We start from the raw sequence: 21,963 nt of genomic DNA on the forward strand, positions 1-21,963 counted from the left end.
ACATTTCTCTCCTGCTGTCTTCAGATCCAGCCTGATCAAAATAAAACCCATAAACCGTGTTTTCGTAAGTGGGTTAGATAAGAGCATTCTGTTTTTTCATTGAGTTTGTAACAATCATGTGCTGATATTGAGATAACTTTCCCTCGACGACTTCGGAAAGCGCATCATCGCCCCAGAGCTTTTGATTTTTCCTGATTATGAGTCTGAAAATTTTCTAGAAATTCCTGATAAGTATGATACTGACTTTGATTTTAAACTTTATAGTCATCCCATCACTGAAAGCGACTCATTTTTATGTTTTCTGATTTTAGTTTCTTAACTGTACATTTTATTTCATAATAGCTGAAATCTCAATGATTTTCAAAAATATCAAAATCATTATTTGCCGTTTTCAATTTTGAAACTGTAACATGGAAGTCGTAATCAGCAATCTCAAATACACTTATATACCAATTTACGTTTAAATGTAAAGCTTTTTCTATTTTTGGTCAAAATTTGTAAGATACAGACCACTGTATGATGGCTGTGATGCTGCTGATGTCTGCAATGTCACTGCCAATGGGCTGCATGCTGATGACGGTCCAGCTCCCAATGACGATGCAGCTGCCAACAGTGGTCCAGATGCCGTTGATGGTCCGGCTGCTGACAATGGTCTTGTTGCCAATGACTGGCCAGCTACCGAGGATGGGCCGGCTGCTGAGGATGGACCGGCTGCCGACGATGGTCCAGCTGCTGATGATGGACCAGCTGCCGATAATGGACTGACTGCTGACGATGGTCTGGTTGCCAACAGCGGTCCGGTTGTCAACGATTGGCTGGCTGCTGAGGATGGGCCGGCTGCTGAGGATGGTCCAGCTGCTGCTGATGGTCCAACTGCCAAGAGCAGTGCAGCTGCCAATGATCGGGCAGCTGCCGAGGATGGGCCGGCTGCCGAGGATGGGCCAGCTGCCGAGGATGGGCCGGCTGCTGAGGATGGGCCGGCTGCTGAGGATGGACCAGCTGCTGAGGATGGACCGGCTGCTGAGGATGGACCGGCTACTGAGGATGGTCCAGCTGCTGCTGACGGTCCAACTGCCAAGAGCAGTGCAGCTGCCAATGATCGGCCAGCTGCCGAGGATGGGCCGGCTGCCGAGGATGGGCCGGCTGCCGAGGATGGGCCGGCTGCTGACGAAGGTCCTGCTGCCAATGATGGGCTGACTGTTGATGACGGACCAGCTGTTGAGACTGGTACCGAAGCTACTGCTGCTGCTGCTTTTGCTCTTGCAGCTGAAAAATTCAAAGTTGTGATTAATATTGCGCTGTAAGACAAACAACATAACAGCCACAATGGATGCACAAGTGTACAACAGTTGAGATCATAGACACAGAGACAGAAGCAATACATGTACTGATACAAGCAGTTACTGAGTAACTGTGAACAAAGTATGAGAGGTGTCTAAATAAAACCAGGTGGTGACTAGGATGGAAGGTACCAAAAGAAGGAGCAGAATGTAATTTAAATCTCAAACGAAGTAAGCCAACGTCCACTGATAAAAAATGTTCTTCTGCAGCAACCCATAGAGGGGATGGGTCAACACAGTCTCAACCGGCGTAAATTCGTATTAGTAAGCAATTTCCAAGTCAAAACAAGGCCCCGGGAGTAGACAACATTCCATTAGAACTACTGATATGGCCTTTGGTGAGCCAGCCATGACAAAACTCTTACGTTGGGTGAGATAGGTGTATGAGACAGGCGAAATATCCTCAGACAGCTAGAAGAATATAATAATTATAATCCCAAAGAAAGCTGGCGTTGACAGGTGTAAATATTACTGAACTTTCAGTTTAATAAGTCACAGCTGCAATATTCTGACATGAATTCTTTACACATGAATGGAAAACTGGTAGAAGCCGAACTCGGGGAAGATCAGTTTAAATTCCATAGAAATGTTGGAACATGCGAGGCAATACTGACCCTACCACTAATCTTAGAAGATAGGTTAAGGAAAGGCAAACCTACGTTTCTAGCATTAGTAGACTTAGAGAAAGCTTTTGACAATGCTGACTGGAATACTCTCCTTCAAATTCTGAAGGTGTCACAGGTAAAATACAGGGAGCGAAAGGCTATTTGCAATTTGTACAGAAACCAGATGGCAGTTGTAAGAGTCGAGGGGCACGAGAGAGAAGCACTGGCTGAGAATGGAGAGAGACAGGGTTGAAGCTTATCTCCAATGTTATTCAATTTGTATATTGAGCAAGCAGTAAAGGAACCAAGAAAAATCTGGAGTAGTAATTACAATCCATGAAGACAAATAAAAACTTTGAGGTTGGCCGATGCCATTGTAATTCTGTCAGAGACAGCAAAATACCTGGAAGAGCAGCTGAAGGGAATGGACAGTGTCTTTAAAGGAGGATATAAGATGAACATCAACGAAAGCAAAATGAGGACAACGGAATGTAGTCCAATTAAATTAGGCGATGCAGAGGGAATTAGATTACGGAATGAGACACTTAAAATAGTATATGGGTTTTGCTATCTGTGAAGCTAAATAACTGATGATGGTCGAAGTAGAGAGGATATAAAATGTAGTTTGGCTTTGGCAAGGAAAGCGTTTCTGAAGAAGAGAAATTTGTTAACATCGAGTGTAGATCTTTCTGAAAGTATTTGTATGGTGTGTAGCTATGTATGGAAGTGAAACAGGGGCGATAAATAGTTTAGACGAGAAGGGAATAGAAGCTTTCGAAATGTGGTGCTATAGAAGAATGCTGAAGATTAGATGAGTACATCACGTAACTAATGAGGAAGTACTAAATAGAATTGCGGAGAAGAGAAATTTGTGGTACACCTCGACTAGAATAAGGTATCGTTTGGCAGGAGACGTTGTGAGGCATCAAGAGGTCACCAGTTTAGTACTTCAGGGAAAGGGGGAGGGCAAAAATCATTGAGAGAGACCAAGAGATGCATACACCAAGCAGATTCAGAAGGATGTAGATTGCATTAGTTACTCGGAGATGAGGAGGATTGGACAGGATAGAGTAGTATGGAGAGCTGGATCAAACCAGTCTCTGGACTGAACACCAAAACAACAACAAGCAATTTTACCTAAAATGCCTTGAGTTCTTTCACATTTCTAGTGCCAGTCAGAGCTACGACTGTAGTGACATGATAACGTAGACGGTTAACAAATTCCCGTGAAACCTCAAACTCCAAATACAAAATTGATGTTTGAAAAATTAATTTGACCAAGTTGTATTTCAACCCTGCAGTATGTACCCGTCACGAAGTCATCAAGGTAGTTGATGCACTCCGGTATGTACATCAGTTATCCCAAAAAAAAAAAAAAAAAAAAAAAAAAAAAAAAAAAAAAAAACGCTTCAAATCACTGGGGGCGCTATGCACTCCGTACGAGAGGTGCTGATATTGGTACAACCCACTGCAATTGTTAGTTAGAAGGAGCCGTTTAGAATCTTCATCCAACGGAACCTGTAAAGAGGTTTCAGATAAATCACTTTTGGAGAAAAACTGTCTCCCGGAGAGTTTAGTCATTAACTCGAGCTGGTGGGGCAAAGAGTAGGCGTCACTGATAGATTAAACCTTAACTGAAACTTTAAGGCCACATTAGAGGTGAAGCTGACCAGTCAGTTTTGTAATAATCACCATTCAATAGACTGTAAAATTCTGCTTTCACTTAACTATGCAAAACCACTGGAATAGTGTTCGCATGGAAAGAGCGCGGCCGCGCTGTGCGTTTCAAAGCAGTGTGGGTCCCATAATTAGTACACCAACCTAATCTATCAGAGAAAAGGGACGAATGGAAAAACTAAAAATAGTGCGAGCATCCAGGCAGAACAAACTTGCGGTTCAAATGGTTCAAATGGCTCTGAGCACTATGGGACTTAACTACTGAGGTCATCAGTCCCCTAGAACTTAGAACTACTCAAACCTAACTAACCTAACGACATCACACACATCCATGCCCGAGGCAGGATTCGAACCTGCGACCGTAGCGGTCGCGCGGTTCCAGACTGTAGCGCCTAGAACCGCTCGGCCACTCTGGCCGGCAAACTTGCGGTACCAGCATCATCCACTACCACAAAAAGTCAAGTAACGAACCACAGATTTATACGTAGTGGCAGCCGTAAACCACCCCAAAATTTGAATATGCTCCTTTTTTTAACTCACCAAAGGTCGAGTAACTGGAGACAACGATAGAGATTCCAAATCCACGTTAGTTTGTGAGTTCAGTAAAATCACAGCTGCACACATGTCCACTTGTAGTGTGGGCATCTTGTCCATCACTCGCACATCGATAAACAGTGTTTGTTATGATTCGTAAGCATTAGAGGCGACTGACACACGTGTCCATTTCTACAGTAAGGATGTGAGAACGACACACAGACGCTATATATCTTTTTTCTTACAGTTGTTGCACGTCGCCCAGCGCTTAGATCACGCGGCCTCACCATGTTGCACGAAACAGTGTGGGGATGATGGGACCGCGGCCGAACGCAGCCGATTCTGTGGTTGCTTGGCACGTCGATGTCGTGTGCGGCGCGACTGCCACGTTTGTGCAACTGCCACGTCCAGCTCCCTCCTCCCCTCTTCCCAGACAACTGACCGGCGCCTGACGACCAACAACAGGAGCCTACGTGCCGGTGTCACATCAAGCCTCAATCTGGTCACCAGCAGCACGAGATACCTCAAAAGTTTGAGCAATAGTTAACACTACAGCCAAAGATGACTTCTCGCACTATAGTGAGTGTTGCTGCACCTCCTTGTCAGGAGCCAACCGAATGATGGCGTTACGGACCATAAAATCAGCATGGGAATCGCGATGAACATCGGTAACAAATTGATGTTTGTGACTTTAGACGTGGAGTTCGACCGCCCAAGTTCAGTAGTACTTGTGGAGCTCTTTATGACAACGGTAGACCCTTACGTGCTTGCATTTTCGGTGAAAATTTGAAAACAACTTACACATTTCGTCGAACGAAAGCAGTGCGGTTTCTTTGAGTGGGGCTATCTGGCACAATTAATAGATCCGAGAAGAAATACAAGAAAGAAAGAAGGCGTTATATATATTTGCATCAGTGACACCAGATGTTGCCGCAGCCGCTTCTCGTAAGCTTTCCAGTCTTCGGCCGCATCCTAGTAAGGGAGAACGGCGGCGGTTACGCCGTCGGCGTGAAGACCTGCATAGTCAGTGTGGCCGACAGATGCGAAATAGCAACCGTAAGAGCCTGCTGCTGCTGCTTCTCCTCGAGGAGTGATTGGAGCATTGCTCCATGGACAGAAGAACTGAAGGAGGAACTAAACAAACTGAGCATGTGGAAGTGAACACGTTATTCATCGTCAGTTCCATCGTACTGTAACGCAACGTCAACACTACGGCCACAATGAACCAGAGTTTATTCTTCTTCCATATACAGGTAAACAACAGTTGAGATCATGCACGTAAACATAGAAACATTTCAGATACTGATATAAGCAGCTGCTGACAGTAAATATGAACACAATATGAGGGCGAGTTTCTGCTGCACTGCGCTTATAGAGATGAGGTCTCCGGTATACGGCGTGGCGGATAGCGAGCCGTGTGTACAACTCATGTGGCCCACCGCACGTCGCTGCTGCTGGCCAGCCCAAGAAGTAGCTTCTGGTGGAATATTCGAAGAATAGCGCGCCGGTAGACTGGTGCAGCGGCGCTTATAAACGTGCAGGATTATACCAGTTAACGCTTTATATACTGAGGAAGACAGAGGGAGAGGAGGATCTCAGAATACGACAACGAAGTAATGGCAGTGGCTGTGATTGAACCGCTGCTACATGAGATGGTGTCAGTTGTATGTTAGTGCTACCGTCCCATGTCGTTCTTAGTGTAACATGTCTGGGTGAAACAATGTGCAAGAGGCAGGTGCCAACGACTACGGCGATGACTACGACGACGCTAGAGGTTCCCATGTCCGTCTTCAACGAGGCGGTCATTCCTGGTCACAAGACGGTGGGATTACGCCTGGCGGTGGCGATATCTTTCAAGAATGGTCCACCAAATTAAAGGAGGCACCAGGCGACCGCCCACAGAGACGACGACTCTGACTTCTTCGAACAGTGCTAGCAAAACCCTGAAGCCACTCGTTGCTTCCTCGTGAACATACATACGGCCCCTTTTAACATCATTGTCTAACATTTCAGTAACTCATTACACTAGCCTCATATACTAGGCACAACTCCTGAAGACACTGAGTAACGATTTTCAAAGACAGTACTGTCTGTTATCACTAAAAGCTAGACGATTATTAAGTAACAACAATTACATTTATGACATCGTAGAAAAAACGACGCATGTTACTGTACTCCTGTAATCCCATTCAGAGCTGCAAACATTGGAATATAACTACGCGCCTCTTACTTTCCAATAGGACTAGCACATTCATTCCTTTCACGATAATTCCGTGAATAGAACGGTAAGGAGCTTCAGTGTCTGGCACAATGAATGTGTTGTAGCCTATGTTGAGGAGTATAAATGTTGACATGAACCGCTATAACCTGTATCCCAAACAGAGAGATGACCTGGGCGAATACCTCCATAATTGTTAAGCTACGTACGTGGAATAGCAGCAACTATACTGCATCGCCAAGACTTGTAGGAGCACAGGAGTAATAGGACAAAGTATGTACCACCCCACGTTGCATTGTTGCCAGATTTATTCAAGATGGCTAATCCAAAATGGCAGCAACAGATGTGGCAATGTCGCAATGATGTCATGGGGGGAAGTTCAAATTTTGGCAGGAAAATAGGGCAATTGGGCTACAGCCACTAACCTAACCCCCTCCCCTGAGTCCTCCCCTCCCCTCCCCCCCCCCCCCTCAGAAAATGGCAGGAAGTTCAAATTCCATCAGTATAATGCAACACATCATGGCTACCTCCACTCACCTAAGAAAATGGCGGGAAAATAGGTCACTTGGGCTACCTCCACTAATCTAAGTCATCCGAACGCCACCTCTTTCTAGGAATTGGCGGAAAAAGGACTCACCTTGTGCTGTATAGGATGGACATAAGTCTTTGTTTAGCAGGCAGTCTTTATTTGAGCAATATGAGGCAGTACTGGCACCCAGTGTTCCACCACAAGGTCCGGAGTCCAACTGATCTAGTACACAGTACAGCCACCAGAGAGCATCGTCATCCCTCCCATGATGTAATCCGAGATGGCGGCCTAGAGGGGGAAAAAGGGTAGGAAAAGGACTTGGCCTGTGCTGGATAGGATGGACATATGTCTTTATTTAAACAGTCCTTATTTAAACAATTTGAGGCAGTGCCTCCATCTGGTGTGTTCACCATCGGGTCCTGAGTCCAACTGACCTAGCACACAATACTGCCACCAGAGCGTGCTGTCATCCCTTCCATGATGTAATCCAAGATGGCGGTCTGGGGAGGAAAAATGGCGGGAAAAGGACTCAGCCTGTGCTGGGCTGGTGGATAAAATGGATGTAATGCATTTTCAGCCTTTATTTAAACAATTTGAGGCAGTAGCTCCATCCAGTGTGCCCACCATGAGGTCCGGAGTCCCACTAACGTAGTACACAGTACTACCACCAGAAGGCACTTTCATCCCATGGTGGTCTGGGGGAAAAATGGCGGGAAAATGACTCAGTCTGTGCTGGGCTGCTGGAGAGAGAAAGGAGTGTACATTACTTATTTTGGAACAATTTATTTAGGGACGGATTTCACATAGTTTGTTTATTACACTGATACAAAACACATGCTCTGACATTCTTGGGGTCGTAATTCACAGCCTACAGACCTGCAAACTACCAGTAAATCACCAAAATAATGCAGTACACTGATGTACAGAAACGATAATAACTCGAAAATTGTCAAAATAATGGATGTAAATGCTCTACAATCACGCTTGCTAATTGTAAACACTCGAAATAATGCACTGAACAACCTATAGAACTGCAAACTAATCGTAAATCACCGAAATAACGCAGTTCACTGATGTCCAGACACACTCACTTACTATAAACTGTCGAAATAATGCATACAATTTATCTAGGGACGGATTTCACCTATTTTATTTATTACACTGATACAAAACACTCACCCTGGAGTGCTTGAGGTCGCAATAAATAGTCTACAGACCTGCAAACTGCTTGTAAATCAACGAAATAATGTAGTACACTGATGTGCAGAGACACAAACAACTCGTAAATTGTCAAAATAATGCATGTAAAAGGCTCTGCAAACACGCTTGATAATCGTCAACTGTCGAAATCATACATTGCACGGCGTGCAGACCTGTTCACAAAACAATGCGACAGACACGAAACCACTCGTAAATCACCAAGATAGTGCATATATAACGGACTGCCAACACGCTCACAATGCTTAAACAGCTGGAAATAAAGCACTGCACAAACACTCAGTGAACATAAAAAACGCTTTCAATCTGTAGTCAACTGCGACGTATCAGCAAACTGCTCCCCTACAGAACTCCAAGACGCATATGCTGGGTGGCTAGCTCACGCCAGTCCCATACGCGAGACACCCCTGGGCACTCGTGTTTACCATTGCTGGTGTGATACTGGTGGATACTGACATCACAGGTCGTGTTGCAGAAATCTGTTCCAGAACAACAACGCCGGAACCGCGCGACTGCTACGGTCGCAGGCTCGAATCCTGCCTCGGGCGTGGATGTGTGTGATATCCTTAGGTTAGTTAGGTTTAAGTAGTTCTAAGTTCTAGGGGACTGATGACCACAGATGTTTAGTCCCATAGAGCTCAGAGCCATTTGAACCATTTTTTTGAGAACAGCAACGACTGCTTCCTCCATTGCGATCCTATTGGGCCATGCGAGCTGTGTCTAGCCGTGCACACGTGCTCACCTGCCTAGCGTGGCTGACGCACTGCAGCTAAATGCTCGCATAGTGACTCTCTATCTAAAAGGTTCTCAATGTTATTTGGATATTACATGACTACGTAAAATAAGAGCCAAGTCGACCACTCGGAAATTGTATAGTGTCCCAGAAATAGTTAATTGTCGCTTTTGTAGGAGCTTTTGTGAACTGTCAATTTGTGTGCATGGAAATTCTTGTCCTAGCAGAACCTGTTTACGAAAATAGCGTAGAATAACGCCGAATGCATTCCTCCTGATGCTCTTAACGTGGCACTCCATCCATCACGTGTTACCCTTTCTGGATATTGTTAAGTCCTGCTTTCAACAAACATCCCTGAAACACAAAAATTCTCACCACTATGTAGATACTCCTACGTCCCAGCATAAAGGATGTCTTGTGAATGAATGGAGAATTATGATTGGCTCTTATTGAATTTACCCGCTGAATTACTGATGCCAATGGTGTGGAAGCACCAGCCACCTTTTTTTATCTTCCTTCAGAGGAGATTATCAGCAGCAAAAACTATTTTGTACAGGTCACCATATTGCATCGACAATTAACCCTCCAATGTGGCCTACAGATGGTCAAATACCGAAAGACTCTTACTCAATCACGCTGCTCTGCCACAGATGACAGGAGATTGAATATTAGAGTATGAAACCGATCTCCAACCCAGCAATATATCACTGCATACCATGTCGACGTGGTAAACATACAATTCCTATCCTGCACCGTACAAAATTGCCCCTTTTACATCATTTGTATAGCTATCAGCTGCCAGACATTCTTACTTACACCGTGAAGACAGACAGCATAAGCACATGCATTGTAGGTATACTCCTTGCTGCAATAGATATTTCCCGTGAGGTCGGGCAGTCATCCACTACCAACGGGTCACCAGAGAGCCCTCAGCAAACCGAAGTTACTCTCAGAACTGTTCTACAAATTCAAATTCAGCTTCACTCGGCACAAAAGCGTTACTGCTTCCCGCCCTGACCTGCGTGCTTGCTTGCTTTTCTACACCCATCTCCAGACTCTGTGATTACAAGAACATTATTAATTTCGCATGGTTTGAGAGAATATCATACCATTTTCGCGATACTTCTCGATATCAAGCACATAGCAATATCACTTACATAACAGTATCGCTCGCGCAACATAATTCTGAAGATATGGACTTGAAATTATTTCTCTAGAAACCAGAAATTTTAGCGATGTGAAGTGTGTTGTAAACCACTGAGTAACTAGAAACTTATCCCGTCTACAAAGAACCTTAGATGAAAACTTGAAAAAATTTGAGGAAACTGATATTTCCACTCACGAATAATGATGTCATTGATGTAACAGATTCCAAATCATCCCCATAATTTACAAAGTCAACCAAGGTGTTTCTCACATCCAGAGAACCAGCAACCGTTCTTCCACCTGTCTTTCATCTGCTAGATGCACACACCACACTCGATGTTCCCTCAACTAAATAAAGGTGCAAAATGTACAGAAGCAGTCAACCGGACAATTTACATGGGAGGGTATAATGGTCCAGTGCAAACAAACATTCATATTGAATATTCTCAAATTTCCACGCGATCATGGAAGCTGTCCAAACCATACTAAGTATCAGTTCGCTTTTCGGCCGTCTAGAGGACGACATTCCAGCATCCCAACAGGTCTTTCCATTCGGACGGGTATTGTCGTTAACGGGATACACTAATCATTCCTGCCACAGGTCACTGGCGCTGTACTACAAGCACACATAGGCAGAATCATCATCCTAGGAAATCGGTCACAGATATATTTTATCACTATACTTACAATTAAATGTTACGATTGTGGTCTAAGTTGAACGACATTCGACAGTGAGTGAAGTATCGAGAATACACCCAGCTGACGGCTTTGGCTCTGGAAATAGAAATATCTGTACCATTATTATCACTTGACATACTCTCCCTTTTGCTTACACAGTACACGTCAAATCCAGCGTCAGCGACTCATAACTGACTTTGAAGAGCATGCCTGCACTGACGTAGGCTCCGAACGTCGCTAATAGACGTCGAACCATCAGTAACGGTATTGGAAGTACATGTGCTATGTGTGGATGGTGCGATGCAAGGTAAACATCGACAGAGTGCGTCCTTTTAAGAATGTCGACGGTCCGCAGACAAAAGTTGGAGATCTTGACCCGAATTTGCTGTAATAAGCGGTGGTTGTTAAGGGCCGCAGTGCGCCGTATGTCGTCGGAAACTCTATTCCGAGACATTTGATAGTACCACTAAGCTGAAGGGGGTCGACACACGCTGGGGTCAACCTGTCTCCTATGGCCATTGCGACCGATTTGGTGACGAGACAGCTGCCGGAAGCCTCACCATATGTGGTAATCCATTCCAGTGCGCTGGTTACATCGTCGCGATTGCGGAGCACGAGAACCAGGTCGTCTGCATATGCTGTACAGCGAAATGTGATGTCACCTAAGGTGAGTCCGGTGAGGCGTTCACGGAGGCCACAGAGGAGCGGTTCCAGTGTCAGAGCGTAGCGTAAGGTCGACACGGGGCAGGCTTGACGCACCGATCTGAAAATCGGGAGGGACTGCATGAGACGCCCATTAACGAGCACCTTTTAAGTCGCTCCTCGGAGGAGGCGCATCACGACGTCTGTGAATTTCTGTAGGTACGGCATGCGTTGGAGAACGGACGTTAGGTAGGTGTGATCCACTCGATCCACGAAAGCTTGGGTAAAATCTAGTGATGCCAGCGCTTCCGGGATGCGGCGTGACCTCGCTAGGGCTAGTATGTCACGGTATCGACACAGTGCTGTGTGGATGTTATTGATAACCCCTAGGGAAGCCTGATCTGATGAGACGACGTGAGGCACCGTCGGTCGTATAAGGTTTGCTAGTAGTCGGGTGAATATCTTTATGTCGCAGTTGACGAATGTTAGCTGGCGGTAATCATGTATTCGAGCCTCACCTTTAGGTTTGTGAACCGGTATAATTAATCCTTCTACGAAGGTCGCGGGGAGCGGCACCGCAGGGGACATAATCTCTGACAGACGTCTGTCAACTTGGGAACCAGTAAATATGAGTTCTGTAAAACTCCACAGGGAACCCGTCGGGGCCAAGAGACATACGAGGGGCGTTCAGAAAGTAAGCTCCGATCGGTCGCGAAATGGAAACGACTATGAAAATCCGATAAAGCTTTGCACAGATGTGTTGGGTAGTGTCTCTAGTATAACCCCAGTTAGCATCACGTCGCTCTTCTCATTCCTGAGCTCGCAGTGAGTGCGTAAAGATGTCTAGAAAATAGTGTCTGCCGCCAAGTACGAGGGCCTGGTGAGAAATTTCGCCTGAAGCTATGCAGCTAACATTACATAACTGTCGTGCTGTTTCGTCTTCACGACAATTCTCAGCCGCATTCTGCAGGGGCAATGAAGATGCTCCTGCATCGTTTTCAAATGGAAATGTTAGATTACCCGCAATACAGTCCGCAATTGTCTCCCCCTGAGTTTCATCTCTGGTCACATGAACCGCTGTCTTTGAAGACAACATTTTGACACAGACAACGAGGTGTAGGCCAGCGTGGAGAATTGGCGGAAAGCACTGGCGGCTGCCTTCTATGATGAGGCTATTGAAAAGTTGGTACAACGCTATGACAAAAGTCTAAGTCAGAACGGCGACTACGTAGAGAAGTAGCTGAAAGGTGTAGCTAATTGTTACAAGTAAAACATTTCTGATGTTCACTGTGGTTTCAATTTGGCAATCAATCGGAGCTTACTTTCTGAACAGGCCTCGTAGTCGCCGCTCCTTTACCAATGGCGACGATAACTTCGTCTTCCTTACTGTCGTTCAATAATTCAGTTTGTAAATCCTGTGGGAAAATGTCATAAACCAGTTGTGAGACTCCTGTCAGCGTCGTCGGGTCGGAACATTGAGCAGAATAAAGTCATGCGTAATGGTCGAAGAAGGCTGCACCAATGTCACGTTGTGTGGTGTGGTGACGGCCGTCCTCAGTGATGATGGCCTGTATTAGCACCCGTCTTCGCAGTTTTAGTTCTCGAAAGACATAGTACATTGAGGATCGTTCCGTTGCGAGTCTGTCAAGTGTTCGTTCTCGGTCGATCGTCCCTTCGAGGTGTCGGCGCATGTGGGCTACGATCTGTGCCTTCGCACGCTGTACTGTCATCTGTCTTTCCGGTGTGGGTGGCAAGGAGGCACATTCATGAAGGATGGTGAAATAAAAATCGAGGGTGTGCCGCCACCAAGCAGCGGTCTCACGACCATACGTAATAAAGATTCCCCTTAGAGTCGGCTTGGCGCGGCTTAACCACCAACTGATCGATGTAGGATACGTTGGGAGGCAGCGGACGCACGAACTTCACGTGTCCTCGATGGCGCGTCGACAATCCGGAGAAGCGAGATGAGCAAGGTTTAATTTTCCAGGGTGTCGGCTGCACCACACCCGTTAGCGACGAAGGGTGACGGCATATATAAAGGCCTCGTGATCAGAAGAGGCTACTGGCCACACCTCCGTGTCGCTCACTGTTGCCGCGAGAGAACGGGAGACGTAAATCCTATCAATGCTACTAGACGAGTGACTCGTGAAAAGAGTGTATCCCGGTAGATTTCCTCGGACATGTTCCCATGGATCGACCAGCTGGAGGTCGCTGATGAGTGTCCCAAGTTCGGGGAACGGTGAATGGCGTGGCAGCTGGTCTTTAGATGCTTGGGTGCTTTTGAATTCGCCCCCTAATACCAGGTCATCGTGCCTGCCCTGAAAAAGCGGTGCTAGTCCTTCTGCGAAGAACAGAGATGGGTCGCGACGGCGATTCATTCCGGAAGAGGGGTACGCAGTGATAAACTGGACGCCTAGCACCGTTACGGCCATTCCTCTACCGTCTGGGAGATATCGTACTTCGTCCGCCTCGAGGCCCTCCCTAAGAAGAACTGCGACTCAACTGTTAGTTGGCGAGGCTTGGGACACATGTGCCGTATAATCATGAAACGTCCCCTTTGAACAATTATACATGACTGTGTTTAAACTGACACACAATATTTTTAGCGCAACGGAATCTGACTTTCAATAATCCCTACAAAAGAATGGCCCTGACTAACATTAACCTATACCTTTCACAAGTCACTTACCTCACAAAAATCTTCGTTACTCGAACTACTGCAATACAGCGAGCGCCACTACTGCCAGCTAAATGAAAGATTCAAACTACTGAAGGCACTAACTACTGATAGGCATAGTTAGCAAATGAAAGATTTTGATAGAGAACAAACAATGTATTTACCTTAATAGTGTTCAAAGGTCATATAATATATATAGCAGCTCATGACATCCAGTCTTACAAATTTACTGCCTCTGTCCAGATCATCCGCTCTCAAAAATCCGCAATCTCACTTCCCCACATCCACCACTGCTGGCGGCTCACCTCCAACTGCGCAACGCTACGCGCTGTTAACATCCTGCTGCCCAACACTACAATGGCAGACAACAATGCAAACTAGCCACAGATTGCACACAGCACAGCCAGTGATTTTCATACAGAGCGCTACGTGGCGTTACCAATAAGAAAACCTAAACAGCCTACTTACAACCATATATACCTGGCAAATCGTCGGCGAAGACTTCTTGGAGAAAGACAGTGTCAACGTCTGTTGCATTGAGCACACTTCGTAAGTGTCCGAATGGTGTTAATGTTGATGGTCGCTAAGCGATAGGTCTGTAGATCGTCCCCTGAAAGGGGGGCCGCCGTCAGCGTAACCATAAAAGTTGGGGCTTATGATATCCAGGCCGCGTCTGCGCCGTCATCTGTTGCTACTCGGGAGGGACCAAAGTGTGGGAGGAAAGACCTCTCTCCTCATCCACCACAGCGGTCGTAGAATCGTCTTCAATATCGTCCGCCCAAGGTTCGTAAGTTAACAGTGGCTGCGGTGGAACACTTGTGATCAAGGGTGAATCCGCAGTTGTTTCTGGTTGTGTACCAGTGGCGCGCGCTGTGCTTTGATCTGTTTACCCGTGAGAGCGGAAACAGGTTTGTCGAAATCAGAGAAAGAGACAGGTGAGGGCGATCCTGTGTGATCCATTTTCCTCGTCTCGTCCGCCGTCCGGACGTCAACTGGAGAAGACGTCCGCTGGAGCCAATACTCTGATGGTGTGTGACGTCGCTTTTTATGTTTCCTCGGTGACCTTTGTTTGCGGACGTGGGCTTCTGCGTTCGAAAGAGTGAGTGGTTCCCTCATCGCATCCCCTTCGGGGAGAGAAGCAGAGGCCGGTATAGCCCTACGTCGAGTTCCATTATTTCGTCCGAATCTTCTTGTGGAGTCGATGGGCGGCTTTTTGCAACCTTTGTGGACTTCGTAAAGATGTTGGCCGATCCATGACTTGCGAAGTGTGTGCATTCTAACGCTTCTTGTCTTCCGAGTGGTCTTTCGTCTGCCATGACGGTCGATTGTGTCACCCCTGCGAAATTGAGGGGGAGGGACGTCAGCGTAGGAAGTGGTGCCGCGTCATCGAACGGAATTTGTGTAACCCGACGTTGAATAAACGCCGAGTTTACATGACCCTCCTGGCCGCAAACAGAACAAGTACGAGGCTGTCCATCGTACATTACGATTACTCGACATCCACCTATGACTAAGTAGGACAGTACATGTTTCTTTAATTCAATTATGACTTGTCGTACGCCGTTGAGGACCTGGTATGTGTCGAAGGTGTTCCATTTTTCTGCCACGTGGCTAATTACCGTCCCATGTGGGCGGAAAGCAGCTGTAACTACGTCCGACGGCACTTCGAACGGGAGTTCGAAGACTCTTAGTGCGCGTAATCCTAGTCCTGCATGGTCAACGGTAACTGCTCCGATGTGACTATCAGAGGGTTTGAACTTGACAGTGTTCGCACATCTGCTCACAACAGCGTGACATAACTCGCCATCTTGACGTAAACGACGTTGTTTGTGATGGACAGGTGGAGAGCGATGATGTGCTGTGGTGGTGTTTGAAGTTCTTCACGAATGATTTCAAGGCTCGTGGTCCTGTGTGGTCGGGCTGGAAGCTTATCTTGATGGTAGATTTTCTGTATGAATGAGCCATAGCGACTCAATGTCAACGGACGCGAGTGCTAGTTACGGCGAGGAATTAAGCAAACTACGCGCGCTCGCCACTCTGCCGAAAGCAGATTGAACCCATAAGCCACAGAGGACACACGAATTAGGGTGGCTGCGCGGACTTACCCAAGCACCCAACGGCCGGGCTAGCAGGGAGACCGTGATATTGCTCCAAGGGATCATCGTGACAATTCCTCACGATGTTCAGCATTCGAACTCATAGAATGTGTACACTGAGGTGACGAAAGTCGTGGAATAGCGATATGCACATACGCAGATGGCAGCAGAAACGTGTACTCTAATTGATTCATGTCAAAAGGTTCCCGATGTGATTATGGCCGCACGACAGGAATTAACGCGGAATGATAGTTCCAGCTAAATGCATGGGACGGAAATCGTTGGGGAATTCAGTTCCACAGCGTCAAGAGTGGGCCGAGAATACAAAATTTCAAGAATTACATACCAACACGGGCAAACGAAGTCACCGACGGCTTCACCAAACGACCGAGGGCAGCAGCTGATTGCGTAGAGTTGTCAGTGCTAACAGACAAGCAACACTGTGTGAAATAACTGCAGAAATCAATGTGAGACGTTCGTCGAACATACCAATTAGGACAGTGCGGTGAAATGTGGCGTTAATGGGCTATGGCAGCAGACGACCGACGCGATTGCTTTTGCTTAGAAGGCGACATCTCATGTGGCGCTTCTCCTGGGCTTGTGTCCATATCAGTTGGACCCTAGACGACTGGAAAATCGTGGGCTGGTCGGATGACACCCGATTTCAGTTGATAAGAGTTAATGGTAGGGTTTGAGTGTGATGCAGAGCCTACGAAGCCGTGGACCCAAGTTGTCAACAAGGCAGTGTGCAAACTGGTGGTGGCCAACGCTGGTGTGGGCTGTGTTTACATGGAATGGACTCGACCCTCTGGTTCAATTGAACAGATCATTGACTGGAAATGATTATGTTCGGCTACTCAGTGACCGTTTGCAGCCATTCATGGCCTTCGTATTCCTAAACAACGATGGAATTTTTGTAGACGGCAATGCGCCTTGTCACCCAGACACAACTGACCTCGATTCGATTGGAGAACGTTCTGGACGACTCGAGCGAATGGTTTGGCACACAGATCGAGCGACATGAGTCCCGTCGATACATATGGGATATAATCTGGAGGTCAGTTCGTATACAAAATCCTGCACCGACCACACTATCACAGTTACGGACGGCAGCATGATTCAGTGTTTCTGTAGTGGGTTTGCAATGACTTGTTGAGCCCACGCCACTTCGAGTTATTGCACTATGCCGGGCAAAAGGAGGTCCGACAGGAGGTGGCCCATGACTTTTCTCACCACAGTGTAAATCTACTGAAATAATACGCATAAGTGTCCACATAGTTCTAGGTTCGTCAGTCTTCACAAGTTGGCAACTCTGTAATCTGTGACAGTGTGGAATGCTTGAAGTTCTCGTAGCTGCGAGGATATTAGTGTCTTGACAAAAGACGTGCCGTAGTATAACTTAAGTCCAGTGTTCGAATCTACACCACCTGATCGAAAGTGTCCGGACACCCCTATGTAATCTGCAACTGCCTACTAGATGTTAATGGAAGCGGACCCGCCTCTACGATAGGAGGCGGGGAGTGTTGTGTTGTCATAAGCGAAACCGTAACAGCAGAATGGATCTACCAGGAGATCTCACAGACTTCGAAAATCGATTAGTTATTTGATTTCACATGAGAAACAGATCCATCAGGAACATTTCAACCGTTCTAAAGCTGTAAAAAGTAGCTGTTGGTGGTGTAATTGGGGAGTGAAACCCGAAAAAACAACCACAGCTAAACCAAGACTAGGAAGACTTCACATACTGGTGGACAGGGACCGCCGAGCATTGCGGAAGGTGGCTGTACAAAATCGCATGAACTCAGGGGAAGGAATCACTTGTGAGTTCCAAAGTAGACCTACTAACAACAGACCAGCTAATGCACTGACTATACGTAGAGAGTGAAGAAGAATTGGGAACAATGTACGAACAGCTAATTATAATCCACAAATTTCTATAGTCAGTTCTAATCGACGATTGAGGTGGTGTGAAAAGCGACGTTGCTGCACAGTGGTTGACTCGAAACGAATAATTTAGAGCGATAAATCACGCTATATCCTGTGGCAATCCGATGGAAAGCTTTGGGTTTGACGAATACCTTTGAAACGTTACTTGAAAAAATTTGTAGCACCAGTAGTGAAGTACTGAGGAGTTCGTGTTACGGTATGGTAACGCTTTTCGTGCTTAGGGTGTGGTCCCCTTACTGCGCTGAGGAAAAGGCTAGGTGCGGAAGGATATGAACACATGTTACAGGATTGTGTACTACGCTGAGTAGAGGAACAGTTCGGAGCCGATGACTGTATCAGCATGACAGTGCACCCTGTCATAAATAAGAATCTGTGAGGTATGGTTTGCGGACAATAACATTCCTGGAAAGGACTAGCTTGTCCAGGGCCCCAACATGAACCCAATAGAACAGCTTTTGGATGAGTTAGAACGTCGATTTCCCTTCAAGACACAGCATCAATCACTAATTACTCAGGTTTGAGCTCTTGAGGGATAATGGGCTGTCATCCTTCCACAGACACTCAGACACCTCATTGAAACAGTCCTCAGCAGAGTTGAAGCTGTCGTGGCGGCGAAGGGTGGACATACGCCTTATTAATGTCCACTTATAGATGTCCTGCTATCTTTCATCAAATAGTATATTTCTTTCACAAATTTTTACGTTAAAAGAATGTCTCATGGAAGCAGAATATCCCTTTAACTTTCAGATAAATCTGTAATAGCAAAAATAGTTTCACAGCACACATCTTGACTAGATTTCTACGTCTAGAATTGCTTGTGTTCCAAAGCTCTTCCCCGACCGCGGTGGCCACGCGGTTCTAGGCTACGGTCGCATGTTCGAATCTTGCCTCGGGCATGGATGTGTGTGGTGTCCTTAGGTTAGTTAGGTTTAAGTAGTTCTAAGTTCTAGGGGACTGATGACCTCAGATGTTAAGTCCCATGGTGCTCAGAGCCATTTGAGCCATTTTGAACCAAAGCCCTTCCTTTTCGCCGTATCGGAGCAACCGCTTCTGGCCCACAGTTTATCCCATTCAAGTTTAAATTCTTCGCTGTTGGTGTATTTGTGCGAAAAACGAATATGATAAACCGAGTAAAAACCTCGAACTGTATTAAGGAAGAACGGTAAAAAATTACTGTTGCTCTGTCACACAGCAGATGTGGGATAGTGAACGCGTTATTTTACATATTTGTTCCTTTATCACGGTTCTTCTACTCAGGTCATATTATACTCAATGCACTCTACACGGAATCCACAAAAGTCATAGGATACATCATAGTATCGTGTCGGACCTCCTTTTCGCCCAGCGTAGCGCAGCTACTCAACGCGGCAGGGACTCAACAAGTTTTAGGTCCTCTACAGAAAAAATGAGCCATGCTGCCTCTACAGCGATTCATAATTGCTAAAGTGTTGCCAGTGCGGGATTTTGTGCACGACATGACCTCTCGATTATGTCCCATAAATTTTCGATGCTATTCATTTCCGGCGATCTGGGTGGTTAAATCATTCTCTCGAAATGTCCAGAATGTTCTTCAAACGAATCGCGAACAATTGTGGCTCTGTGACAAGACACACTGTCATCCGTACCAATTCCATCGTAGTTTGGGAATATTAAGTTGAATGGCTACAAATGGTTTTCAGTAGCAGAACATAATAGGAGGACACAGTCCATTCCATGTAAACACAGACCACACCATTACCGAGCCACCACCAGTTTGCACAGTGCAATGTTGGCCACTTTAGTCCATGGCTTCGTGGGGTCTGCGCCAGACTCCAACTATACCATCAGCTCTTATTACTTGAAACCGAGACTCATTTGAACAGGCCACAGTTTATCGTCTACGGTCCAACCGATATGGTCACAAGCCCACGAGAGGCGCTGCAAGCGATTTCGTGGTCTTAGCAAAGGCATTCGGGTTGGTCGTCTGCTGTCATATCCCAGTAGCGCCTAATTCCTCCTCGCTGTCCTAACGGATATGTTTGTCCCTCGTCCCATATTAATTTATCCACTTATTTCACGCAGTCTTGCTTGTCTGTTAACAACGAAAACTCTACTCAAACACCGCTACCCTCAGCCGTTAACTGAAGGCCGTCGGCCACTGCGGTGTCCGCGTTGGTAGGTAATTCTTGAAATTTTATATTCTCGGCCCACTCTTGACTCTGTGGATTGAATTCCCCAACCATTTCCGAAGCGAAGTGTCCCATGCATTTAGCTGTAACTATCATTCCGTGTTAATTCCAGTTGTGCGGCCATGATCACATCGGGAACCTTTTCGTATGAATCACCTTGAGTACACGTTTCTGCTGCCAACTGCGTATGTGCATATCGCTATTCCACGACTTTCGTCACCTCAGTGTACACATTCTATGAGTTCGAATGCTGAACATCTTGAGGAATTGTCACGAAGATCCCTTGGAGCAATATCGCTGCCTCTCTGTTTGCCCGGCCGCTGAAAATCGTTTACGTACAAGTTTTATACACTGCTGGACATTAAAATTGCGAGACAATGAATGCATCATGCAACATTCGTCAGATTGGGATGAAATTTACTACGTAGTAGGGTACGAAAATAATTAGAATTCGCCGCGCGGGATTAGCCGAGCGGTCTCGGGTGCTGCAGTCATGGACTGTGTGGCTGATCCCGGCGGAGGTTCGAGTGGCCACGCGGTTCTAGGCGCTGCAGCCCGGAACCGCGCGACTGCTACGGTCGCAGGTTCGAATCTTGCCTCGGGCATGGGTGTGTGTGTTTGTCCTTAGGATAATTTAGGTTAAGTAGTGTGTAAGCTTAGGGACTGATGACCTTAGCAGTTACGTCCCATAAGTTTTCACACATATTTGAATTTGATTAGAATTTCAGGACAACCATACACAATAGGTATGAATACTAGAATCCATATTTTCTACATAAGGAAAATTACGCAGTGTGTTTCTCATTCAGTAATCGAGTATGGAATTAAGGGATTCATAACTTGCTCACTGTACGCCGTGGAGGATCTCAAGAGCCGCAGGCGACGAGCGCCGGAGTGAAATAACATATTGTTCGCTCAGCCGTGCTGTATCGTACAGGCAGGACGACGAGTACCTTGTGCTAGTAAATGGGTTTGCTTGCACCAAGACAAGAATCTCTCAGGACGCTGCGACGATATCTGGAGCACTGCGCACTGTCAGCACGGGAACCATTGTTGCGGATTCCCTGGACGCGACATCAGAAACAGTTGCGCCGCCACTGGCTTTCGTAACGAAATCACTAGATGCAGCAGTGGTACTACAGCGTCTTTTCAAACGAGTTCCGGTTCTGCATGAAACATGATGAAGAATGTGTCTGTGTCTGTAGGCTCTGAGGAGAACAAATGTTGCCAGATTGCTTTTGATATCGTCATATAAGCCTAGTATCTGGCCTGATCGTATGGAGTGCCTTTGGATACCCAACACTGTCAGCTCCTTTAACACAGAAAGTAATTCGGATATAAATCATACATTTGTGATGCATTAAGGCCGATGACTGTGCCTTAGTTTTGAGATACCCGTGACGTTATCTTCCTACAAAAAAAGCGAGGTCGTATATTTTCTGTGCTATCCAAACCTAGCTCATTGCAGAGGATGTATTTCTGTTGCCCTGGCTACCAGTTTATCTACATCTCTAAACAAAGGAGAACATCTGGTAGTGGATTAACTAGAGACTGGCAGGCTACCACACTCTAGCCGCTATCAATGCTGAATACTGGCACAGAGTTGAAGAAACATCCAAGCTCATATCAACTCGATGTCCAGCGAGGATAGAGCCAGTGTTGCTACCAGATGTGGCAGCTCTGTGTGCTAAATTTAACACCCTGTATACCCCCAAATTACGTGAAAGTTTAATCACATATTTCTCCTACTGTACT

The 21,963-nt window shown here is 46.3% G+C and overlaps 1 protein-coding gene across 1 annotated transcript in view; it reads right to left on the minus strand.

The window, feature by feature from the left end:
- The window catches only part of LOC124555628 (collagen alpha-2(I) chain-like), an 86,091-nt gene that overhangs the window by 15,068 nt on the left and 49,060 nt on the right, over positions 1-21,963 (minus strand). Inside the window, exon 2 of the mRNA XM_047129604.1 lies at positions 511-1,266. Coding sequence (XP_046985560.1) covers positions 511-1,266 — 756 coding nt within the window. The remainder of the gene's footprint in view (positions 1-510; positions 1,267-21,963) is intronic.

Source organism: Schistocerca americana, chromosome X (assembly GCF_021461395.2).
Source record: "Schistocerca americana isolate TAMUIC-IGC-003095 chromosome X, iqSchAmer2.1, whole genome shotgun sequence".
Classification (NCBI taxonomy): Eukaryota; Metazoa; Arthropoda; class Insecta; order Orthoptera; family Acrididae; genus Schistocerca; species Schistocerca americana.